The 24307-nt window shown below is 36.7% G+C and overlaps 1 protein-coding gene across 8 annotated transcripts in view; it reads right to left on the bottom strand.

The window, feature by feature from the left end:
• MYT1L (myelin transcription factor 1 like) overlaps positions 1 to 24307 on the bottom strand; it is a 730598-nt gene that overhangs the window by 18689 nt on the left and 687602 nt on the right. For all 8 annotated transcript variants that reach the window (XM_043981893.1, XM_043981885.1, XM_043981887.1 and 5 more), the window contains one exon: positions 9652 to 9743. In XM_043981893.1, coding sequence (XP_043837828.1) covers positions 9652 to 9743 — 92 coding nt within the window. The remainder of the gene's footprint in view (positions 1 to 9651; positions 9744 to 24307) is intronic.

The raw sequence follows: 24307 nt of genomic DNA, 5'->3' as shown, positions 1-24307 counted from the left end.
AAGTTGAGGGGGTGCCCATCAATTGGGGAATGGCTGGACAAGTTGTGGTATATGAATACAATGGAATACTATTGTGCTGTAAGAAACAATGAGCAGGAGTTCAGAGAAACCTGGAGGGTCTTGCGTGAGCTGATGATGAGTGAGATGAGCAGAACCAGAAGAACATTATATACAGTATCATCAACATTGAGTGTTGATCTACTGTGATGGACTATATATATTCTTCTCACCAATGCAATGGCACAGAAGAATTCCAGGGAACTTGTGATGGAAGAGGATCTCCAAATCCAAGGAAAAAAAAAAGAACTGTGGAGTATAGATGCTGAATGAACCATACTATTTCTTTTGTTTTTGATGCTGTTGTTTTTTCTATTTTGAGGTTTTTCATCATTGCTCTGATTTTTTCTCTTATAACATGACTAATGCAGAAATATGTTTAATGTTTTTATGTGTATATATATATATATATATATATATATATATATATATAACCTATATCAGATTACCTGCTGTCTAGGGGAGGTGGAGAAAAATCTGAAATTGTAAAGCTTGTATAAACAAAAGTTGAGAACTATCTTTACATGTAATGGAAAAAAATACTTTATTAATTAAAAAAAAAAGAAATACCTGTTGTAAATCCTCCACTGCCCATTTTCTATTTTCCTTTTGATTTTTGCTACATTTGTTTGTGCAAAACTTTTAAATTTAATACCATCAAAATTATCCATTTTATATTTTGTAATGATCTCTCTATTTTGTTTGGTCCTAAATTCTTCTCCTATCCATAGATCTGACAGATAAACTATTCCATGTTCTCCTAATTTGCTTATAGCATCACTTTTTATGTCTAAAAATCCAGGAACCAGAGGAGGGAAAACATGGTACAGAGAACTTAGGTGAAGCTAAGTAGAAGCAGAAATAGAAATATAAACTATGGTTCATCTGGACAATATGAGAAATAAATGAGGAGGTTGGGAAACAGATGACAAGAATGGCATGAAGTAGCACTGGTGGAGAAGTCCATTATCTGGCCATTTTCAGGTTCTCTCTCTCTCTTTCTCCCTGTTTCCCCCATACTCTCTTGGTCACTGTTGTTCCCTTTCCCTCTCTGCTTTTTGCTTTCTTCCTCTCCTCTCTCCCTTTATCTCTTCCTCCTTTTCCCCCTCCCCTGCCAAAAGCTGAGCAGATAATACTTTCTTGACTCACCTTAATCATAATCTCATCTATTAAGAGATAGAGGAACCAACAAGGGGAAATTTTAGTCAGATTCAGATTCTTACCAATTAAGAGGTAGATGCCTAGAAGGAAATGATAGGAATCCTAGTGAGGAGTTCTTTTTTTTTTTTTTGGTGAGGCAATTGGGGTTGAGTGACTTTCCCAGGGTCACACAGTTAGTAAGTGTCAAGTGTCTGAGTCCAGATTTGAACTCAGGTCCTACTGACTCCAGGGCCAGTGCTCTATCCACTGGACCACCTAGCTGCCCTGAGAAGTTGTTTTTTTAGAACTTGTGATAGAGAAGGAAAGGAAAGCTGGCTATATATACTAGCTATCATCATCATCTGACATGCCTCTAGATTTGGGGAGAGTGGATTTTAATGGTTTCGGGGATAGTTTTAAGCTTCTCCTTTTTTGGGAAATGATGGCTTTAAATGCCACAGGAGAATTTTTCAGAAAGTAAATTATGAGACTTGAAGAGAAACAATTACAATGAAGGGGAAAGGAGGGAAATGGTCTAATAGGTTATATGGATAAATGAGAACTTACTGACTGGCTTATTGGGGGGTGGGGCAATGCGGGTTAAATGACTTGCCCAGGGTCACACAGCTAGTAAGTATCAAGTGTCTGAGGCTGAATTTGAACTCAGGTCCTCCTGAGTCCAGGGCCAGTGCTTTACCAACTGCACCACCTTGTCAGGGTCGAGGCCTTGTGGGTCAAGCCCTGCAGGGTCACCCAAGGACTCCCCTAAGATAATGGAGGTTTGAGGCCTTGGAAATCTGAGCCCCTGTGGCCTTCTTGGACTCCCTCCACTAATCCCTAACCTTGTTAGCTTTGGCCTTGGTTTGATGAGTTGGCAGTAAAGATGCTGATGCTCTATTAATCTTCCTCTCACCCTCATCTTGTGGCAATGAAGTCTGGCCTCATGCCCTGTTCCCACCTGGCTATAATTATACTTCCCCTTTCCTACTTCCTGCTTTGTACCTAGCCATGAATAACTCCTTGGCTCTGGGGAGAATAAGGCCCTGTTCCTTTACCCTATATAAACCCTGCCTATGAACAATAAACTTGTCTTCTCTGGTCATCCACTAGAGAGGCCCTTCCAACCCCACACTTTGTCTCTCTCATTTTCTTGCATCTCTACCACAGGCACCAGGAACCCCTGTCATTGCCAGGCCGGCCCTGGCACCACCTAGCTGCCAGACTGGCTTATTTTTTTTTAAAGGACATTCGAATAATATCAGAGTAAGGGCAAGTGACAGAGGATGGATACAAAAGCATGGAATGTTCCTGTAATATTGTCCAGTGTGTCAAAGTTTGAGGGGAGGCTTAAGGAAGGCTAAGAACAAGAAAAGGTATTCTTTAAACTTAAGAATTTATCTTTCTTAGGAAAATAAAAGGTTCAAAGAAGAGATAGTATATGTCTAGATAGACTGTTCATAATGGATGACAGAGAAAGCAGATCTACTCAAATCTTACTTTGTTTTCATTTTTGTACCAACAAGAATGATACTTGGATTGTAAAGGATAGAACAAGAATTGCTAATGAGCAAATAACCCAGTTGGGGACATCATAAGAGAGAATCTAGTTGCCATTGATTTGGTACTTGGCTAACTTTACCTTACTTCAAACTTCACCAGGTCTAAGCAAATTATATCCTCACTGGTTAAAACAGTGTTTGGTACATATTAAGTGCTTAATAAATGCTTATTGGGGCAGCTGGGTGGCAAAGAGGATAGAGCACTGGCCCTGGATTCAGGAGGACCTGAGTTCAAATCTAGCCTCGGACATTTGACATTTACTAGCTGTGTGACCCTAGGCAAGTCACTTAACCCCAACTGCCTCACCAAAAAAACCAAAACCAAAAACAACACACACACACACACACACACACACACACACACACACACACACTAAATGTTTATTAACTTTTGACTGATTGACTCAGGTACTAAATCCCACCTCTTCTACTTACTACCTAAGTGAGCTTAGATATGTTTCCTTATCTGTAAAATGAGCTGGAGAAGGAAATGGGAAAGCACTCTAGTATCTTTGCCAAGAAAACCCCCAAAGGGGTCATGAAGAGTAGGACACAATTGAAAACAGAAGGAAGTATAGCCTAAAAATTACAGCTATACAAAGTGGATCGAGGTACCACTGGAGACAGAAAGTTTCCATTCACTAGAGATCTTCAAATAAGGACTGAGAGACCACTTATTAGTCACACTATAGAGTGGATTCTTCTTGATGTATGGGTTGGAATAGATATTTTGTAATGTCCCATCTTCAACTGAGATTCTCTAGGCAGATGATCTCTATATTCCTTTAAATATCTAAAGTCATTTATTTTGCATTGGCAATAACACAGGAGACATGGTCTAGTAGAAAGAACACTGGTCTTGGAGTCAGAATACAAGAACTCTAAGACTTCATAGTTTTGTGAACCTGATCATGTCATTTATTCTTTATACCTCTCTGAGTTTTTTCATCTGTAAAATATGAATAATTATAATTATACTACCTAAATTACAGGTTTGTTGTAAGGAAAATACTTTTTAAAACTTAAGCTATTAAAGAGATATGAGCAATCTGTCTAATGGATGTCCCTCAGGCACCTAAAACTCAACCCATCAAAAAATGAAATCATCATCCAAGACTTAGATGGCCATTCAGGTGCCAGGAAGTAGCACAAATTATGTCCAAAGCAAGTAGCATGAAACCTATCAATATGAAAATAACAGGGATAATGATTAACAGATGTCTATTATTAACAAGATCTGTTAGCTTTCTATTTTATCTAGTTATTCTTGCTAATTAGGGGCTTAGCTTTTAGTTATTAATTTGACTTTTCTAGGCTGCTGAAAAAAGAGCATGTGTTAAATTTTGCATGCCCCAAATTTTGGTCCTCTGGGGCAAAGCCTTGGTTGACTCATTGCAGATGCTCTGCTTATTATTTTATCCCCTCAGAATGTCCCCTTTTAGCTCATATTTTCTGTCCACGTGAACCTTTTCCCTGATAATCAAGTCTTAAAACTTTGGAGTCATTTTTGGCTCTTCTCTCTCCTCCTCCCCTCCCCTCCCCCATCTAAACGTCTGCTGAGAGCACCTTGACTAGCCCAGTGGCTCCCTGCAGGAGTTAGGGGAGTCTGGTGGCTAGACCAAAGTAAGTGTGTGTATGTGTGTGTGTATGTGTGTGTGTGTTTCTCAGGAATAAAATTTGAGATCTACATAGATGATATATTAGAGGAGAAAAACTGCAATTAAGGAACCAAATTAGAGAGTTTTTACTTTAGTCCAGCTAAGAGGTGACAAGGAACTGAACAAATGTAGTGTTTTGTAAGAAGGGGCAAGGGGACAGATGTAAGAGATGGTGTGCAAGTAGAATGGACAGGATTTGACAGATGACTGGATACAGAAAGCGAGAAAGATAGAAGAGTTGGGGATGACTTTGAGGATGCAAATCTGGGACACTGGAAGGATAATGATGTTCTCAACAGAAATAGGGATGTTTGGAGGATGGATGAAAATATAATGCATTTCCTTCCTGATGTGTTGAGTTTGAAATTTCTATGGAACACCCAGATGGAGTTGTCCAATAGGTAGTTGGTAAATGGAGATTCATTCAGTAGAGAGATTAGGCTTGGCAAGGTAGACTTGGGAGTCATCTGTATAGAGATAATAATTGAACCAATGAGAGCTAATGATGTCACCAAGAGAGGGAGTAGAGAGGGAGGAGAGAACCCCTAAGTACAATCATTCTTTGTGTTGGGAGAAGGAAGATAATCCAGAAAAGACCCTGAGACAGAATAATTAGACAGTCTGGAAAGGGGCCAAGAGAGAAGAATGGTAATGAAAACAAAAGAAAAGAGAGTGTATCTACAAGGAAAGGGTGGTTGACAGTTTCACAAAATGCAGAAAAATCAAGCAGAGACAGGACTGAGAAAAAGCCAGTGGATTTGGCAGCTAATAATAATAAATTGTTGCTAACTTTGGAGAGAGTAGTTTCAGTGAGTATTGGGAAAGAAAATCAGATTGCAAGAGGTTGAAAAGTGAACGTGAAGTGAGTAAATTAAGGTAATAAGTATCAGTGACTTTAGGACTGTTTTTTTTTGTAAAACAAAACAATTGTTTTATTTAAATAAGAAATAACCAACTACTTCTTTGAAGCTTTCAAAACAAAGTGAATGGGGTATCTAGGTGGTGCAGCGGATAGAGCAGTGGCCCTGGAGTCAGGAGTACCTGAGTTCAAATCCAGCCTCACACTTGACACTTACTAGCTGTGTGATCCTGGGCAAGTCACTTAACCCCAATTGCCTCACCAAAAAAAAAAAAAAAAAAGTGAACATTTTTCTTTATCTCTTTACTTCCTGAAACAAAAACTCATCTGTTTAATACAAATATTATTTCAGTGATGCAACATAAACTTCAAATCATGGAATCTCTGAAGACTCAGCATCATGGGTGACCCAAAAAACAATGCAGAACTGTATGGTAGGCATAACAAGAGTATAGCATATTAATAATGATGCCCTGTGGGCAAGAAGGGAGATAAAAGGCATCCTATAGAAAATGTAAAATATGAAAACAAGGGAGTCCGAGACACATAGTGAGCTGGAGATCACAATGGACATACAGATGCTTTCTTGGTATCTATGGAATGTTAAATGACCAAACCAGATCCACAGTATCTTCTACATTACTGTCCTTTAGCTCTTCTAACTCAGTCTCATGCTGCTTCTGTGAATCCTAGTCTTCTCTCCAGATTAAAAACCCAAGTTCTCAATCATTTTTCAAATGACATGGTTGCTATTTGTCAAGGCTTGTTTTTTGTTTTGTTTTGCTGGGGGGGGAGGGGAAGGGTTAATGATCAAATCAAGATAATTTGTGAAAAGCACCTTGCAAACTTTAAAGCACTGGACTAGCTATTGATAAAGATGATATTAAGATTTAGATCTTGGGTCAAGGGTAGAACTAAGACAAGTGGACAACAGTTAACACAGAGGCAGATTTTAAATCAGCATAAACAAGAACTTTCTAACCAACCAGTAGAACTGTCCAATGATGGACTGGCTATCTGAGGTGATGGGGAGTATGTTCCATTTCATCAGCTTTCTATGCGGAGGCTGGATAAGTGCCTCTGATAGGATGTTGGAGAAAGGATTTGTGTACTGGGTTAAGTTGAATTAGATGATTCCTAGACTCTGTCAACTTTCCTGATTCTTCTCCTTATGATATATTCTCCTTACATTATTTTTCTTCCTTTAAGGCTTAACTCCGCACAACTTCCTAAATATAGCCTTCTCTAGCCCATCCTTCCCTCCCCTCAGCTGAACTTGTTCTCTACATTCTCAAATTTTCCCTAATAATTTGTCTGAATCTCCTTTACCATTATTTCATTTTACTTTTTATTTTACTTGCCCACATGGTATATCCCATAGTAGATTTAAGTTTTTAGAGGGTTAAAGGATGCTGATTTTCATATCTGTAGTCCAGTATTCAGAACAGTATCTGGCATATAATAAATATTTGTTGGCTAATTTAATAAGTCTAAGATTTCATGGCACAAAATAAAATGAAAAACTAAAAAAATTTCCCATGACCAAAGGCCCTAGAATCCAATCAGAGCTCTAAGATAGAGTGATTTTTGGCCTCTGTTTTGTCGGTCGATAGAAGCTGACTTCTTGACAACTCTTAGTGACGTTCTCCCTGATCACCAGATTTGGAATCCTGCTATTGTCAAAGGATCTATGTGAGACAGGAAAGTGGTAATAACTCATAGCTATACAGAGAGTTTCCAATTATAAGGGAAAAAGGGAGAACAATTTTTGTGCAGAAGTTATACATCTGTGGATGAGCTAAGAACCAGGGTTCATCAAAGAGAAGAGGCAAGAAGAGGGAAGAATAGGATTTCAGATAATTTGGCTCTTTCCAACTCTCTTCTACTTCACTACAATTGTGATTTTCCTTGTAAATCTTAAGAGAAAATGATGGACACATATCTCAGCTACTTGTGAGTGTGCTGAGGCTACAGGTAATAGATCTATGATCCTACAATCCTCTCTCAGGTGGGATATAAGAAAGTTGGAGAGGGGCAGCTAGGTGGCACAGTGGATAAAGCACCACCCTGGATTCAGGAAGAGCTGAGTTTAAATCTGGCCTCAGACACTTGACACTTAGTAGCTGTGTGACCCTAGGCAAATCACTTAACCCTCATTGCCCCACCAAATAAAAAAATTATGGAGAGAGAAGAGATTGAATGTAGATTTAGCATTATATTAAACACTGGGATGCTAATACAAAAGCAAAGACAGTTCCTACCCTCAAGGAGCTTACATTCTAATGGTAGAAACAACTTGTACAGGAGAGTGGTACGCAGGGAGGGGTACTTTGGTCCAGAAAGTTACAAGGATGGTGAGTTTAACAATAGGAGAGTAAATTAATATATTCCATTCAGGAATAAAAAACAGTTAATGTGAAATGTGAACCATAGTTCCAGAAGTGAAGGTTGGGAGGGAAGGAAGGAAAGGGTTTGATGACAGATGACTTGGAAAAGAGTCTTTATAAAAGGTGATGGAAAAGAAGAAAAATGAAGTAAAGTATGGCTGGGGCTTTTGTGAAATAATAATAGTTAACAAGTCTAGATAGCTCTTTAAAATTTACAAAACACAACAACTATTATCTCATTTATCTCACAACTATTTTTAAAAGTAGGGATTACTGTTATTTCCATTCCTAGCCCCCTTGTACCTTTCCAATCTTTTTACTCCTCCCCACATACTCTTTGATCTGCTAACAGTAGCATCTTGGCTGTTCCATGAACCAGACACTCTCATCTCTCTACTTTGGGGGACTTTCCTCTGGCTGTTCCCCCATGCCTGGAACTTTTCTCCCTCAATACCACCTACTAACTTCCCTGGCTCCCTTTAAATTACAAATAAAATCTCATCTTTAATGGGGAATCTTTCCCAACCCCTCTTAATTATAGTACTTTTTCTCTGTTATTTCCTATTTATCTTGTATATAGTTTGTATATATTTGTCTGCATGTTGTCTTCCTCATTAGATTGTAGGCTCCTTGAGGACAGGGTCTTTCTTGTGCCTCATTTTGTATTTGGCACTGAGTACAGTGCCTAGCACACGAAAGGCACTTAATAAAAGTTTATTGATTGATTAATTTATAGATGAGGAAACAGAGAAAGACAGAGGTTAAGTGACTCGCCCAGGGTCACAGATCTAGTAAGTTTGTAAGCCTGGATTTGAACTCAGGACTTTCTGACTTCAGGTCCAGAGTTCTATTCACTGTGCCAACTAGCTGTCTCCTATAGAATCAGTCACCAACCAAGAAAATGGGCCCCAAAGTCTAAGGTCCAAAGCTCTTCTAAGTATGGGCTTTGGCATGAATGGCTAGGCACTTTGCAAGGCTGTTGTAAAGGAGGTATTTGGAGACTAGGTGAAGAGACCTTAAAAAACCCAGCTCAGGAAAATATTGCTTAGAATGTGTTCTCTCCCTCACTTCCATTTATTAAGAACCATCTCTTCCATCAAGGCCTCACCTCAAATGATACCTTTCTTATGAATCCTTCCCTTACCTCTACATATAAAAGTGATATTTTCTTCTTATCTCTGACACAAGAACCTTTCCCAGATTGAACCACATTGACTGATGTTCACATATCTAATTTATGTAATTCTATACATGTACTGTAATTTAGTATTATAAATTTAGAGTTGAAAAGCTCCTATGAGATGACTTAGTCTGACCCCCTCATTTTATAGGTGAAGAGACTGAGGCTCAGAGAAATGAAAAGACTTATCCAGAATCACTCAGTAAGTGGAAGAGCTGGACTTTGAGTCCAAGTGCCCTACTTCCACATTCAACATATTTTCCATTGTACCATACCATACTGTGTTCTTATTACTAGAAAGGTGGTATTTACTGTGTTCTCCTTTCAACAATATCCAGTTTATGGATGGACAAAGTTCTTTGTACCTCAGGCTTTTTCAATACTGAAAAGGATGCTTAGCAATATCATATTATTTCAAATGAAAGAGGAAAACCAAGACTAAAGTCCTGAGTTGAAATGTGGCTTCAGACACTCAACTATATGTGTGCCCCCCACCCCTGGGAAGTTGTTTAACCTTTGTTTGCCTCAGTTTCTTATCTGTAAAATGGATATAATTAGGACACCTACCTCCCCAATTGTTGTAAGGATCAAAAGAGATAATATTTATAAAGTGCTTAGAACAGTGCCTGGCATGCAGTAGGTGATATATATATATATATATATATATATATATATATATATATATGCCTTTTCTCTTTCCCCCATCCTCAACCCAAACCCATTCTCTATAACTATGCAGGTTTTGCTTCCCCCCTCCATGCCCTCCCCTTACTGATAGATGCAATTAAAAATGTAACGGCTGAGCATTTACCATTACTGGCCCGCTGCTTTATTGTTAGCATTTGTTCTCCTGACAACTTTGCTTTCTTCATGGCTGATGTGGCTCGTGGGCATCCTGATAGACTGTGGGCAACAAGAACATAAATAACCTATTAATAACAAGTACTAGGATATCCATCAAAGCACAATGTTATACAGCAACAAGAGCTATCCATTAGGGCCAGTGTCTGTGAAATCCTCCATGCCCAATTTCTTACTCATATGTATGTCTACAGAATGAGCCCCCAAAGCTTACTGGTAACACTGAGAGACTTAAGTTAGATTAGATGATCTCCAAGCCTTTGCAATCAGGCCAGCCTTCATTTAATGGTGCTATGGAAAGAGTATTGGCTCTGGGCTGAGATGACTGGGTCACCAATTCCAATTCTGTTACTACCAGGGTAACCTTAGACAACAGCCTGGGCCTCATTTTCTTCATCTGTAAAATGAAGGCACTGGACAGGATGGCCCTGAATTTCAGTCCCTTCCAACTCTGGATATCTGATATAATCCTATTAGAATCTAATTGGACTATCTGTTCTGATACCAAATGCTCTCATATTTCCATGCTTTTCTAGTTCTGTGTCTATCAGTTTTTCTCCCCACTCTTTTATCAGCCATCACTTTTCTAAGGAAGCTTAAATAGAACAAAGCCCTTCAGATGCATCAATTAACTCACTGAAACAGGATCCTATCTATATGTCACCCTCATCCTCCCAAATAAAAATGTTCTCTCTCTTTCAATTTTCCAGGAGCATTTTTTTGGTAGTACTTTTTTTTTATCTTTTAACCTTCTCTTCTATATTCTAGCAAGTGTACCCAAGAGGAATCTGGCAAACCCCTTCTTCCTCCTTGACATAATTTGGAGAGCCTCTAAATAACTCAAATAAGTGTATGTAAATGCAATTCAAAGAACATGTTGACACAGTTTGGAGGTTCTTAATTCTTTAAAACTTTTCTTTCTCTGCTGTGATCTTCATGGAGATCTTTTTTATGCAAATGCTGATCAGGAAAACAACTTTGTGGAAATTGTTATAAAGATGTGAATTCATTTAAAAGCGTTACTTTTTCTAGAGCTGTTTTTATTGACATTATGCATTTTCTTAACTAATGGATACTAATATTACTTCTAATATATATAAAATCGTAGATCTAGATCTAGCAGGGAGCTCAGAGACCAAATAATCCAACCCCCCTCCATTTTACAGATGAGAAAACTCAGGCCCAGGGTAAAACAACTTGCTCAAGGTCGCACAGGTACTGAGTGCTAGAGGCACAATCTGAACCTAGATATGGTGACTCCAGAGACAATGCACCTTCTACTGGGATCTTCTGTTCTGTAGATCTGAAGGGGTTGTTGTTTTTCACTTTATTAATGGATCCTCAGGCTTAGGAAAAAAAAGTTGCAGGTACCCCTCTACAACTCTCCCTAGCCCATGCAATTGTTTCTCTGCCCCTAGGGACCATGGGACAGGGCTCATCCAAAGAGGTGGTTTTCTTGACTAATCTATGGCATAAGGTCAGGCACCAGAGGAACAAACCATGTGTGAGGAAGACAATATCCAGGGCTCAGAAAACGAAGAAAAGAGATTGTAAGAATGGACCTGACCGGCAGTATGGAGGTAGGTTACTACGGCAGGGGCTGTGGCCTTTGGTGGGTCTGCATTATAACATATGTAGCCAGATAGATCACAGACCAGCAGATGGACCCTTCTACCTCCTGAGGCAGGGTGACAAGAGGGGCCTAAAGTGCTCCCTAGCTACTGTCTTTGCAGGGATATATAAACAAAATTAAATGAGGTTAGTTCTCCTGGTGTACACTGCATCAATTAGTAAACAGTTTAGGTTTTCACAATTTAAAGGGGCTGTGGAGAGTTTGGAGAGTAATAGATTTAGTAGAGGATGGAAAACTAGACCCTGAAAGCAAAAAAGGAAAAAAACAAAACAAAACCAAAAAACAACCGAGGATGGCTCCCAAACAGATTGAGGGTGCTAATGCTAGTTTCCTAATGAATCCTACCACAAAACACCAAACAGTTTGACCAGTGATGGTGAACCTAAAATTAGGTTCCTATATGGAGTCATAAAGGTCCACTTCATTATGCCTGATTTTTTTTGAAGTGAAGGATAAATTCTTTGCGTTATTTTCAAAAACTAAATAAAAACAAAACTCCTTTAAACTATGAAAACTTGTTTAGGCCACAAAAGAATTCTACTGAGCCTTGCTCATCTGGATATCAAATTCACCCAGTTCTTTTTTGTGATTCAAAAGCTCTTCAGTCTTACTCTTAGGATACATAATATATAGAATTTTTAATGGCAGGGGTTCTGTCCATAGCTGTACTATGTTATAAATACTTGTATTCCATTAAAGTTCATAGTTGAAGGACTTAGAACTGAAAGGGAACTTAACAGCATCTAGTCCAACTTTTTATTTTACAGAGGAGGAAACTGAGGTCCGAGAGGTGGAGTCAAACTGTATTGGGACCTAGGTTTCTGACAATGAACACAGTGCTTAGTCTAAAATGTCACAGCTGATGTCCCAGAGGTGGTACTTGAACCCAGTTGTTCCTTACTCCTTGGCTGACTTTCTGTACTGTACCATGCTGATTCTTAGATTACAGGATTATAAATTTAGAGGTGAATATGTCCTTAGAGGTCACTCAGATCTAAGCCCTTATTTTACAGATGAATAAATTGAGATCATAAAGGGTTAAGTATATTACTCAAGGTCCCAAATCTATTACATTGTAGAACTGTGACTAGAACTGAGGCCCTCTCATTTCAAATCTAGAAGTATTTTCATTTGGAATTCACAAAATTTCATATATACTGGGTTTATTTAAATATAAATACACATATATACACACATGTATATAATATATACATATATACGCATTTGTATACATGCATATCTCTCTATATATACTATACATATGTATGTATGTGTATACACACACACACATATTTATATGTCTATATCTATCTATAATAAGAGCTTCATCCAAAGAAATGACTAAGGAACTAAAGAGTCTTGGTTAGCTATTGATAGTCAGACAGTAGTCTGATGTACTAATAGGGTAAGTGACTTACCCAGGGTCACATAGGCAGTGTATTTCAGAGGTGGCACTTGAATCCTGCTTTAACTCCTGGGCTGCCTCTTTACCTATGATTTCATGCCTACTATGGCATATACTCTTCTTAGATCACAAGATCATAAATTTAGAAGTGGAAGGGACATAAATCTAACCCTCCTTATTTTTACAGATGATGCAACTGAGGTCTTGAAGAATTAAGTAGCTTGCTTGAAGTCATTACACATATTACATGGTAGAACTGGAACTGGAACCCAGGCCCTCTGACTCCAAATCCAGTAGTGTTCTCATTTGCCACAAATGAAACTGATAAAGACTGAGGAAGAATAATCTGGGCATGTTGATTTATTAGCAAGGGTAGCAGTTGTAGAAAAAAATTGGGTCCAAGACCCCTCAGGTAGGCACAAGGACACTATTTGGCAGTTAACAAAGCTTTTGTATACTCAATAATGAGGAACTAATCAATCTTAGGCAATTTTGAGTAACATGAGTATTCTTTCTAGCTGACTATAGTTTTACAATCTTTTGGTTATTTCAAGAATATCTTGGGACATTTTGTGGTAATTATAAAAACATACCACAAGATCTATGGAACATCTTATAGTCAGCACCTACTACCTCAATTTCTCAGAATTATATGAACATGTCAATTACCTCATAATCAAAGTAATACCTAGCTCACAAAAAGGAAGACAATCATAAAATGGAAAGAACCAAACAAAATGGAGTTAGTTTTGGATTCCACAATTGCCTTACCCAAATATATATGTACTCCTGGTGTGTGTGTAACCCTAAATAGCTAGATATGAGGTATTACAGTTTCATTAAAAAAAAAAAAGACACAGGAACGACAAAGTCTCTCATTGGCTTATTAAGAGTCCAGGTATATGGGTTGGACTAGATGGTTAAATTCTGCTATTCTATGGTTCTGTGTTATAGTTAACACTGAGTTAATAGTTTAAGCTTTTTAAAGCTGTGATGTGATCTGTTTTAATCTTGAACTCTGTTGCAGAGTTCTCATCAAATGGAAATTCAATTCAAATAATTTTGTTTGAAAATTTGTCAATACATCTTAAAAAGTTATTTAAGAGGGGGCAGGTAGGTGGCGCAGTGGATAAAGCACCGGCCCTGGATTCAAGAGTACCTGAGTTCAAATCTGACCTCAGACACTTGACACTTACTAGCTATGTGACCCTGGGCAAGTCACTTAACCCCCCCTTGCCCTGCCCCCTCTCCCCAAAAAAGTTATTTAAGAGTCCTGGGGCACTGAGAAGTTAAAGGACTTGCCTAGGATCACATACCTTATTTATATCAGAGATGGAATTTGAACCTACATCTTATCAACTCCAAGGCCAGGTGTCTATTCATTATGACATGTTTCCTTTTTAAAAATAACATCTATAATTTATATGTATGTATGTAATTAAATTACAAAATTAATTGGCCTCCTCTCATTTCCTTCTGGCGTTTGCAGCTTTTTTCAGCTTCCTTTTGTGTGTTGTCTTCTCCTACTAAACTTTATGCTCCTCAAGGGCAGGGACTGTATTAAATTTTTTTTTTTCCGGGGCAATGAGGGTTAAGTGATTTGCCCAAGGCTACACAGCCAGTAAGTGTCAAGTGTCTGAGGCTGGATTTGAACTCACGTCCTCCTGAGTCCAAGGCCAGTGCTTTATCCACTACGCCACCTAGCTGCCCCTTAAATTTTTTAACAAATTTTAAATTTGGATCCTTAGTGCTTAGTACAATGTCTGGCATGTAGTAGGTGATTAATAAAAGTTTATTGAATTAAATTAATTCAAATCACAGGATTACACATCTAGAATTGGAATGGATATCAGAGTTCACTAAATCCAATCTCCTCATTTTTCAGATGAAGAAAATGAGGCTCAAGGAGTTTGCAACTTGCCCAAAGTAAAATCAGAGGCAGGATTGTAACCTATGTCCTCTGACTCCAGTGACAATCCTGGTCCATCAAGAGAAAGTGATTGCTGTTTATTTGGGTAGTTGTAATTTAGAGTTTAGATTATTGTCCCAAAGATATACAGTTGAGAGGCAAAAAGACATCAGTCAATAGGAATGTAACTCATTGTCCTAGAGAGCCCAGCTTTGCTTTCATATGGATATGTATATATTTTATTACACTCCTAGGCACATTTTATCATTCAGGATCCTAAACAATAAAATCAAGAACATTTTCAGGAAGTTTGTTATTGAAATGGGATTCAGTGAGTGAGTGAGTCAAACTCAAATGATGTCTGACATCTTTCCCATGCTTTATATGATCACTGCGGTGATACCTATAAGAGATTTAAAGTGATTTAATTATGATAATCATCAGCATATTAACTGAAAAATTGTCACTTATTATATTTAGATATCTTATTTTAATTGTATTAGTAGATTAAGTCTCTCTTCTTACTACTTAATGTCAGATGATATTTCCCAATGTCAAGCATTAAGTAATATCAGAAAATACAATAGTCAGCAAAACTATATTTTAGAAACTAAGAGTGTTATGCTTGACTCAAAGGGGTCATGCAGCTCACTAGTGACATGCTTGACTAGAAGGGGTCAAACAAGAAGATTGATAAGATTGATTGCAAAATGCTGACATTTGTCACATAGGCTGTTTCAATATTTCCTAAGAAGATGCTTTAATTTTAGGTACTTTTAATTAGTGTGGTATAAAAGCATTCAAGTTCCGTAGGGGTATAAAAACCCATTGATTCTGTAACTCACAGTCTTTCAGGTCTAACCCCTGAATGACTGGCTTTATTGTGAGATAGGCCCTCTTTCAATAAACCTATGTTCTATTGCTTGGAGACTTTGCTGTTTCTGTTCCTCTGTTGGACTTAGAAAATTTCCCGACAATTTTGGTTGTCACCTGACTTGATCCTGCAGTAACTCTGTCCTTTGGGTTTCTCATTTTCAGCTTGGGACTCTGTCTGATCTCAACCCTGGGGATATTTCCCCTTGGTCCCTTCTTGAAGGAGAGAGACCCGAATGCAGAATTCTCGCTGGATCAGACCTCCAAGCTTGTGAGTATTTTCAAGCTGCAGATTGAGATACTCATTTCTTTCTTTACTTTTCTTTTTCTCTGCCTTTTGATACTAAGTAATTTTTTAATTGGGTTTTAAAAATTAGAAAGCTAGGGGCAGCTAAATGGTGCAGTGGATAGAGCACAGGCCCTGGAGTCAGGAGTACCTGAGTTCAAATCTGGTCTCAGACACTTAACACTTACTAGCTGTGTGACCCTGGGCAAGTCACTTAACCCCAATTGCCTCACTAAAAAAAAAAAAAAATTAGAAAGCTAGCTGTAAATTATTCTCCGTGGTTCCTAGGTTTCAGTTTTTAAAAGAACTGCTTTTTTGAGCTGCCTACTAAATCTGTGAAATTTCTCTGTGAAACTATGCAATCATTGACTTTCTGTTAGAAGGAGAATCATTTATGATTTTAACTTTTAAGAATATAAGGAGATAATGATTGGTAATATTTCTAAATTGTAATTTGGATTAGAATTATATATATGTATATAGAAATAAATTATGATAATTTATAACATTTTAAAATTAAAATTTGGACAATTAGTGTGGCTAAAACTGTGAAATTATTCTAAATTTTGAGTAAAAGAGGAAGGTGTAGAGAGGCCTGGGCTATAGAGCTAGTCTGCATGCCATGGGTGGGCACTACCAGAGTGGGTTAGGGAAGAGTGGCATAGCATCTGTTTAATCAGAGAAGCTCCCCTTCTTGAAGATATAGTATGTGGTTCTGTTTGCCTAGTACAAGCCAGATCATTTCTCCCCACTCTGAGTGACATAGGAACTAGGCTAAATAAGTATTGATTCCTCAAGATTCTCTGTTAGGTAGATTTTTTTTTTTTAGTAAAGGAACAAAGGAGAACTAATTGTAGGCAAAGAAATAAATAGAGAAATTGTTATCAGATAATGCTTTTAATTGGTTTAAAAACCTTAGGAACCACTAAAAAATTTTTTTTGAAACTTTCAATCTTCATATTCTAGACAAGTTAGAAAACTTATTAGGAAAAATAGGAAAATTGGAAATAGAATATTTAGTTTGTTGAAAATTGTTATCTACTATGATTTCTGAAGAAATTAAACAAAGAAAGGAGCCTGTTACTAATATACCATCAGGTCTTCGTTCTTATTTTATACCTGAAGAGGAAGACTGGGTATGCCCTAATAAGTTTCAGAATGTCCTAATACATCCTAACCTGATGGAGACATTCCCTCAGTCTCTACTGTTTTCTTTAACAGCAGACCTGAAACAATTAAGAGATTCTATAGATGATTTAATTAGTAGAATAGAGCCTTTTTTTTTTAGAGAATTATAGTAAGTTTCAAGAGACAACACAGGAAAAAAGATGAGACCTCTAAGAGTTTTTATGATAGATTATGTAAGAATGCTAGAAGATTTGCTAGACTGGACCTCATGAATCCTAGGGATGCTAGAATGATAAATACTGCTTTTGTGAATCAGTCTCTTCCAAATATTAAGGAGTATTTTTTGAAATATTGCCCTGGATGTTATGAAAAGAATGTTGAGGAACTACAAGCAATTGCTCAATATATGTTTGAGGAAAAAGGCAAAGGAGAAAGATCTAGTTAGGAACCTAATGCTGTTCTTACCACCATCTAACAGGTGCCTACAGGAAAAAAGAACAGGAGAAAAATTTACTGCTTTTATTGTAGAAAAGTAGGACATTTAGCTAAAGACTGTTTTAAGAAGAAAAGAGATCAAGAAAAAAAGAAACAAAAGAAAGAGCAAGGATTAGAGTAAGACAAGTCCAGACATGCCTGAACAGTTCTGAACAAGTCTGTTAATGTTAATATGTTTGATGATTTGTTAATTTGATTGTTTATTGCATTTATTTCTTTTAATAGAGACCTTACATTTCCTATTTTGGGGTAGAAAATTTGTTAAGTGAATTGGAAATTGTATTCAAATTTGAAAACTAGTGTTTATCCAGTAATTTTTTTTTTTTTGCAGGGCAATGGGGGTTAAGTGACTTGCCCAGGGTCACACAGCTAGTAAGTGTCAAGTGGCTGAGGCCGGATTTAAACTTGGGTCCTCCTGAATCCAGGGCTGGTGCTTTATCCACTGTGCCACCTAGCTTCCCCTATCCAGTAATTGTTAAAAAGTTTGATGAAGATTTTTAAATTGCATTGTGCCTTTATACATTATTATCAAAGGAGGGAACACCAACCGCCATTTGTACCTTGATTATTATTCTATGCAGGTCAGAGGCTAACATTCCAATTCTTCTAAGCAAAAGTCTGATTCTGACAGTAAGTCCATCTATTGTTTTGTTTAGAATTTTAGAATGTTTATGTAATTGATCTTTATTTTGTGATGCCTAACCCAGCCACTATTGTAACTATCATTCTTTGTGATGTCACCTTTTTTTCAGGATTAGATTTATAAATCCTGAATCCCAGTATCTGTTTGCATTTACCTGATTGTCATTTTAAAAGGTTCCACTTGACTCCTAACACAGAAACTTGAGACCAGAATAGCTGTCATTAGGTTCAGGAACTATTTCAGCGAGGACACAAGATCTAAGGTATTGTGAAACCCCTTGCTGCTTGCCTGCTTAAGATTTACTGCTGTCCCTACTGACTATGACATTTTGTGGTCAGTTTCACTTCCACTAACTTTGAGGACACAGGCAGCTGAACTCATAGCCTTAACAAAATCCTGTCACTTAGATAGGATTTTTAACTTCATCAGTGAAAGAGATAGCCCACTGACTTGATCAGAGACTTGCTTGAAGCTATTCAACTACCTAGGACTTTAGCTATAATCCATTGTTCAGCTCATAAACAGATGTAGCTTTAAAGACAGCAGTCACTAAAGGTTCTATTTTCTAAATCTTAGTGGCCAGACTTTAATTACATAGACAAGGGAGTGGAAACCTGGATACTAGGTGTAATGCTAAACACATATCATGAGTTTGGGTAAGTGAGGAAACCAGGTCTCCTTGGTGGTTCATTCAAGAGATCATTATAGTACACAGGCAATCACAGATACAATACTTGGCAATAATTGGCTCTTTGTATTATAAGGGGTTTTGAAGATTTAGTTTTCAATCAAAGGAATGTGATAAATGGTGTTCACTCTTTAACATATTTTTTTATTTGAGTCATTATAAATTGGTTTTATAATTTTACCAAAGGCTAGATATTCTAATTATTATTGATTAACTAAAAGCTTTCATTATAGCCTTTTTAGCCAAAATAATTATGAGAGAAATTGTCCCTAGATAAGGGTCTCCTGCTAATATTGTTTTAGATAAAAGTTTTTATTTTTTCTAAAGTTTATGTAAATTTAGGAATTGTACCAAAATTTTGTTACATTCTCAATCTTTTGGATAGGTAGAGTATATGTATGAGAAAATTAACCTTTTGATTAGAAAATTATGTCAAGAGATTCATTTGCAATGACCTAATGTATTCCCTCTAGCTCTGTTTCATCTGAAGAATAGGCCTTGAGGAGATTGTTATATTTCACCTTTTAAGATATTGTTTTGTCACCCTCCCTTGAAAACAAGACCATTTGTGCTTGTGTGTACCCCTATGTTGGGGGGAGGTTTATCAATGCCTAACTAATTGAATATATGAAAGAATTACAAAATAGTTTAAGAAATTGCAAATTGTTAGAGCATTATTTCAATCTCATTGTATTGATTTTTTCTTGATTTTTGAGTAGGTGATTTTGTATAAATAAAAATTTTTAAAGTTGTTACATATTCTATTACTATCTTGAAAAGTGTCGAGCTAGTTTTTTTTGTTTGTTTGTTTTGTTTTTGCGGGGCAGTGAGAGTTAAGTGACTTGCCCAGGGTCACACAGCTAGTAAGTGTCAAGTGTCTGAGGTTGGATTTGAACTCAGGTCTTCCTGAATTCAGGGCCAGTGCTTTATCCCCTTCACTACCTAGCTGTCCCCCCCCATCCCCCACTAGTTTTAATATTACATGATCTTATCCCTCATGGTGGGGGGGGGTCTGTAATTTTTTTATATATACGAGGGATAGGGTAAATATGATAGATTTTGAGTCTAACAATTCAAATGCCATTACTGAGTCTAACAATTCAATTGTCACTGGAAATTGTTCTGCTGTGCCTTCAATCTCACATAAAGGGGTCACTTTAGAGATTTTGTTACTACTAATTTATTTCATTGTATTTATGTGCCTTGGGGATTATTTATTTATTTATTTTGGGTTTTTTGTGTTTGGGGGGGGGCAATGGGGGTTAAGTGACTTGCCTAGGGTCACACAGCTAGTAAGTGTTAAGTGTCTGAGGCCACATTTGAACTCTGGTCCTCCTGAATCCAGGGCTGGTGCTTTATCCACTGCGCCACCTAGCTGCCCCTGAATTTTTTATTTTTGCAGTTACTGGAAGAGGATTTTCCCTAGCAAGTCAGTTTCTGGTATAGTAGCCATTGAGCCTTCAGAATTGATTGTTTATACATAAAGAGAACCTTATTCTATATTGCAAGTTGTTGAGCAAAATGGCACTTCTTTTACAACTAGAAAGTGTGTAGATGTTGCCACAGTGACCAGTGACTCTGGTGATACTGACAGTTTAGATAGTAGGGCTGATGATGATCAAAAGCAATTCCTATTACTCTTGTATTTCAGAGATCTTTTGTAATGTGGTTTTGAAATCAGATAGTCTATAATCCCATTTTTATTTTGCTATTTATTTTACTACTGACTTTGGGATATTTGGGTGCACCTTGAGAAGGCCCACCTTCTTTTGTACACTGTAATGATGTTTGTTTTCCTAGAATGCACTATGGCCTATATTGTCATCCTAGGTGGATAGACAAGACTAGAAAAAAGAGTAATATCACAGAGAAGACTTTTAAAATAACACATGAGTGGATTAAGAATAATCATGCTAGGGGGGCAGCTAGGTGGCGCAGTGGATAAAGCACTGGCACTGGGTTCAGGAGTACCTTAGTTCAAATCTGGCCTCAAACACTTGACACTTACTAGCTGATCCTGGGCAAGTCGCTTAACCCCCATTGTTTAAATTTAGAGGGAGTATTCTGTAAAAATTGTTTGGTTCTTAATTGTTTTGGTAAGACATAATTTTGAGAATTTAACTTTGAATCTTGAGATTTTTAAATATAGAAGGTTGTAATTTTATTTATGGATTGGTCTTAGTTCATTTTATTTTTGTCCTATTTGGAAATTTTTCATTGTTACACTTCCTGGAGAAGAATTGTCTCAATTCCAAAAATTAATTAGAAAATTTGTCATATGGTATTCATTGATTTTGTTGAATTCACCCCTTACGTAAAAAAGAGAACTTTGTTATATTAAACAGAAACAACAAATTTGTTGTGATTCTAGAAGACTTTTAAATGTTACAACTTAGTGATTTTAGAAATATATTGAAAGGTTTATATGGTTATTCTGTTAAGAATAGGTATTTAATATATGACATATGTAGTAAAGATAGTAGAAGTACATTTAAGTATTTCTATACTCAAGAGAGCTTTTGTAAAAGAGGATCAATGTTATTTGTAAAATTATTTGTCTATGTAGTATGTGATTTTTCTGTAAAAAACCCTAAGCAAAAGTTTTGTATTGATAATTGATTTTAGATCTTTGAACTTCAAGCTACTGTTTTAATTGATCAATTATTGATGGATGAAAAGTATATAATAATGAATATATTATGTAATTTGTTTGCAATTGTAATCATATTTAATTATTCTATGTTATATCCTGAGTTAACAAAACTAATTCACATTCTTTGATTATCATTATTATCCTCAATATTTAAATCCACATGAGACTTGGATTATTGGAAGTTATTATTTAAGAACTTTGGGGATTGTTGATTTTATTACTCTGAATCTGAATCCAGGTATGATCATCAAGGAATCCTGTTGTGCCAGCAACCTTAAGGGGTTTTACATTTATCGATTGCAGATGGTGGAATTGTAAAGGGAAAGGTTGGAGGAATGCCTCTTAGCAAGAGCTGAGGTAGGATTCTTCTTCTTCTTCTTCTTCTTTTTTGTGAGGCAATTGGGGTTAAGTGACTTGCCCAGGGTCACACGGCTAGTAAGTGTTAAGTGTCTGAGGCCGGATTTGAACTCAGGTACTCCTGACTCCAGGGCTGGTGCTCTATCCACTATGCCACCTAGTCGCCCCTAATAATAATGTTTTGTTTTGGTTTTTGGCGGGGCAATTGGGATTAAGTGACTTGCCCAGGGTCACACAGCTAGTGTTAAGTGTCTGAGGCCGGATTTGAACTCATGTCCTCCTGAATCCAGGACTGGTGCTATATCCACTCCAGGTAGGATTCTTCTGACTTGATTTCCCCAGATGTGACACATGGAGCAAATCGCACCTAGCTAACTCTGAGCCTGACTCACTGAACTTGGCTAGCTGTATAACTCTTGCCTGGAGTTGTCCTGGATATTGGGAAAGAACACTGTATAGTTTATTTCCCTAATCTTTTGTGGTAACTTCCAATTGTCTTGTCAGATGTCATATGAAGATTGACTTAAGCATTGACATCTATTATTAGCTATGTTAGAGTTATCCTTTCTCATAATGTTATGAGGATTAGGAAAATGATGTGAAGAGTAGTGAAATCAGGATATGAATTTGTTTGTTAGTTAAAGAATACACTTGTTAAAGAAAGATCTGTCAATGTAACTTTTGATCTATTATGCCTTAAAAGGAACATCCATTCTTATTACTATTATTATTTGAATAGGATAAAGTTTAAATGATTTCAATAAGTTAATTGAATCCATTATATAACTGGAGTTAAAATAACAACTTTTATTTGATTTTGTTTTGTTTATATTGGAGCTTGTGCTGTCATCAATCCTATTGTTCTTATGTAAACTGTTCAGGTGATTTTATTATTGTTAAAAAAATTATTGAATAGCACATAGCACAGCACATACTCATTTACAAGAAGGTACTATTTCTAGGTTGGACCCTTCTTTGTAGTTTTCATGAATAACTTCATGATTCATCAGTGGAGGCTTATTGCAATTCATTTTTAAAATGGTTAATTATATTAGGAGTTTTTATTCTTGTTAAATTACTGGTGAATTGTTCTATCTCTGATTTTATAAATGTTACCTTGATTTCTGAGTGTATTTCCATAGAAATAAATTATTTCAACATGATACAACAGGAAGATTCTTTTGACATCTGCAAATATTTTAATCCTGGTAAATTTCATTTTACCTATAATATTTGGACTTTGTTGATACCTGATACTTGTGCACTTTATCTCATTTGTATTGCTTGGACTTCATCTTTTCTTCTGTTGATGACAACACATTACCTATGACCAGTAGCTGATACTTCTGCTTGGATTAGCAAGAACCAGTATCTAACACCTCTGCTTCTGAGTCATCATTAGAGCTTACTACATCCTTCAATGAAAGACTGAACTGAACTGAATATTTGAACATCGTTGCTACTGCTGTATCTAATACAATTTTGTTGTGTTTGATTTGTGTGACAAGAGCTTGTGAGTTACTACCAATAACTGTACCACATTTGTTAAATATTATGGGAATCTCTAGGCTATTTAATTGTTGCTCTTGCAGGTTTAAGGAAGGTGTTCAGGTTAACCTGTAGTTGATACTTTCTACAGTAATGTATTATCAAGCTTATGCTGATTATGGTCCACCATGTATAAAATGTTATTAACCATCATTTTATGGAAATATTACTTATCTTTGCTGTGTTTCTAATTCTGTACCAGGGTAATAATCTGGATTATTCTAATGAGTAATAGTTATTAAATTTGAATTTTGTTGTATCTTATTAACTGTATTTCTATAAGAAGTACCCCTTCACATTATTTTGTTTGTAAATTTTGCACCTCAGTAGGGGAGTGCTCCCTTTGGAATTTTGCACTGCCCATAGAGAACTTCTCTCTATGTATTGAATTGTATCCATCTTTTAGATTTTTTTTTTTAGTAAGGCAATTGGGGTTAAGTGACTTGCCCAGGGTCACACAGCTAGTAAGTGTTAAGTGTCTGAGGCCGGATTTGAACTCAGGTACTCCTGAATCCAGGGCTGGTGCTCTATCCACTGCGCCATCTAGCTGCCCGCCATCTTTTAGATTGTTAATGATCCAAAAGACAAATTTTAGTATTTGTCTTTGGATCAAAGGAGGGATAATGTGAGATTTTTCCCACCCCTTAGTTATAAGAGATTTGAAGTGATTTAATTATGATAACCATCAGCACATTAACTGAAAAATTGTGACTTATTATATTTAGATATCTTATTTTCATTGTATTAGTAGATTAAGTCTCTCTTCTTACTACTTAATAATGATGTCAGATTATACTTTCCAATGTCAAGCTGTAATAATTGTAATATCAGAATATACAACAGTCAGCAATACTATATTTTACTATACTATAGTAATATATATATGTATATATATATAGTATATAGCAATACTATATTTTAGAAACCATGAGTGTTATGTTTGACTAGAAGGGGTCATGCAGCAGAATTATGATCCTGTTACCACAAG

Source organism: Dromiciops gliroides, chromosome 2, assembly GCF_019393635.1.
Source record: "Dromiciops gliroides isolate mDroGli1 chromosome 2, mDroGli1.pri, whole genome shotgun sequence".
Lineage (NCBI taxonomy): Eukaryota > Metazoa > Chordata > Mammalia > Microbiotheria > Microbiotheriidae > Dromiciops > Dromiciops gliroides.
Note: the sequence above shows the minus strand (reverse complement) of the source record. Positions and strands in the feature narration are given on the sequence as shown.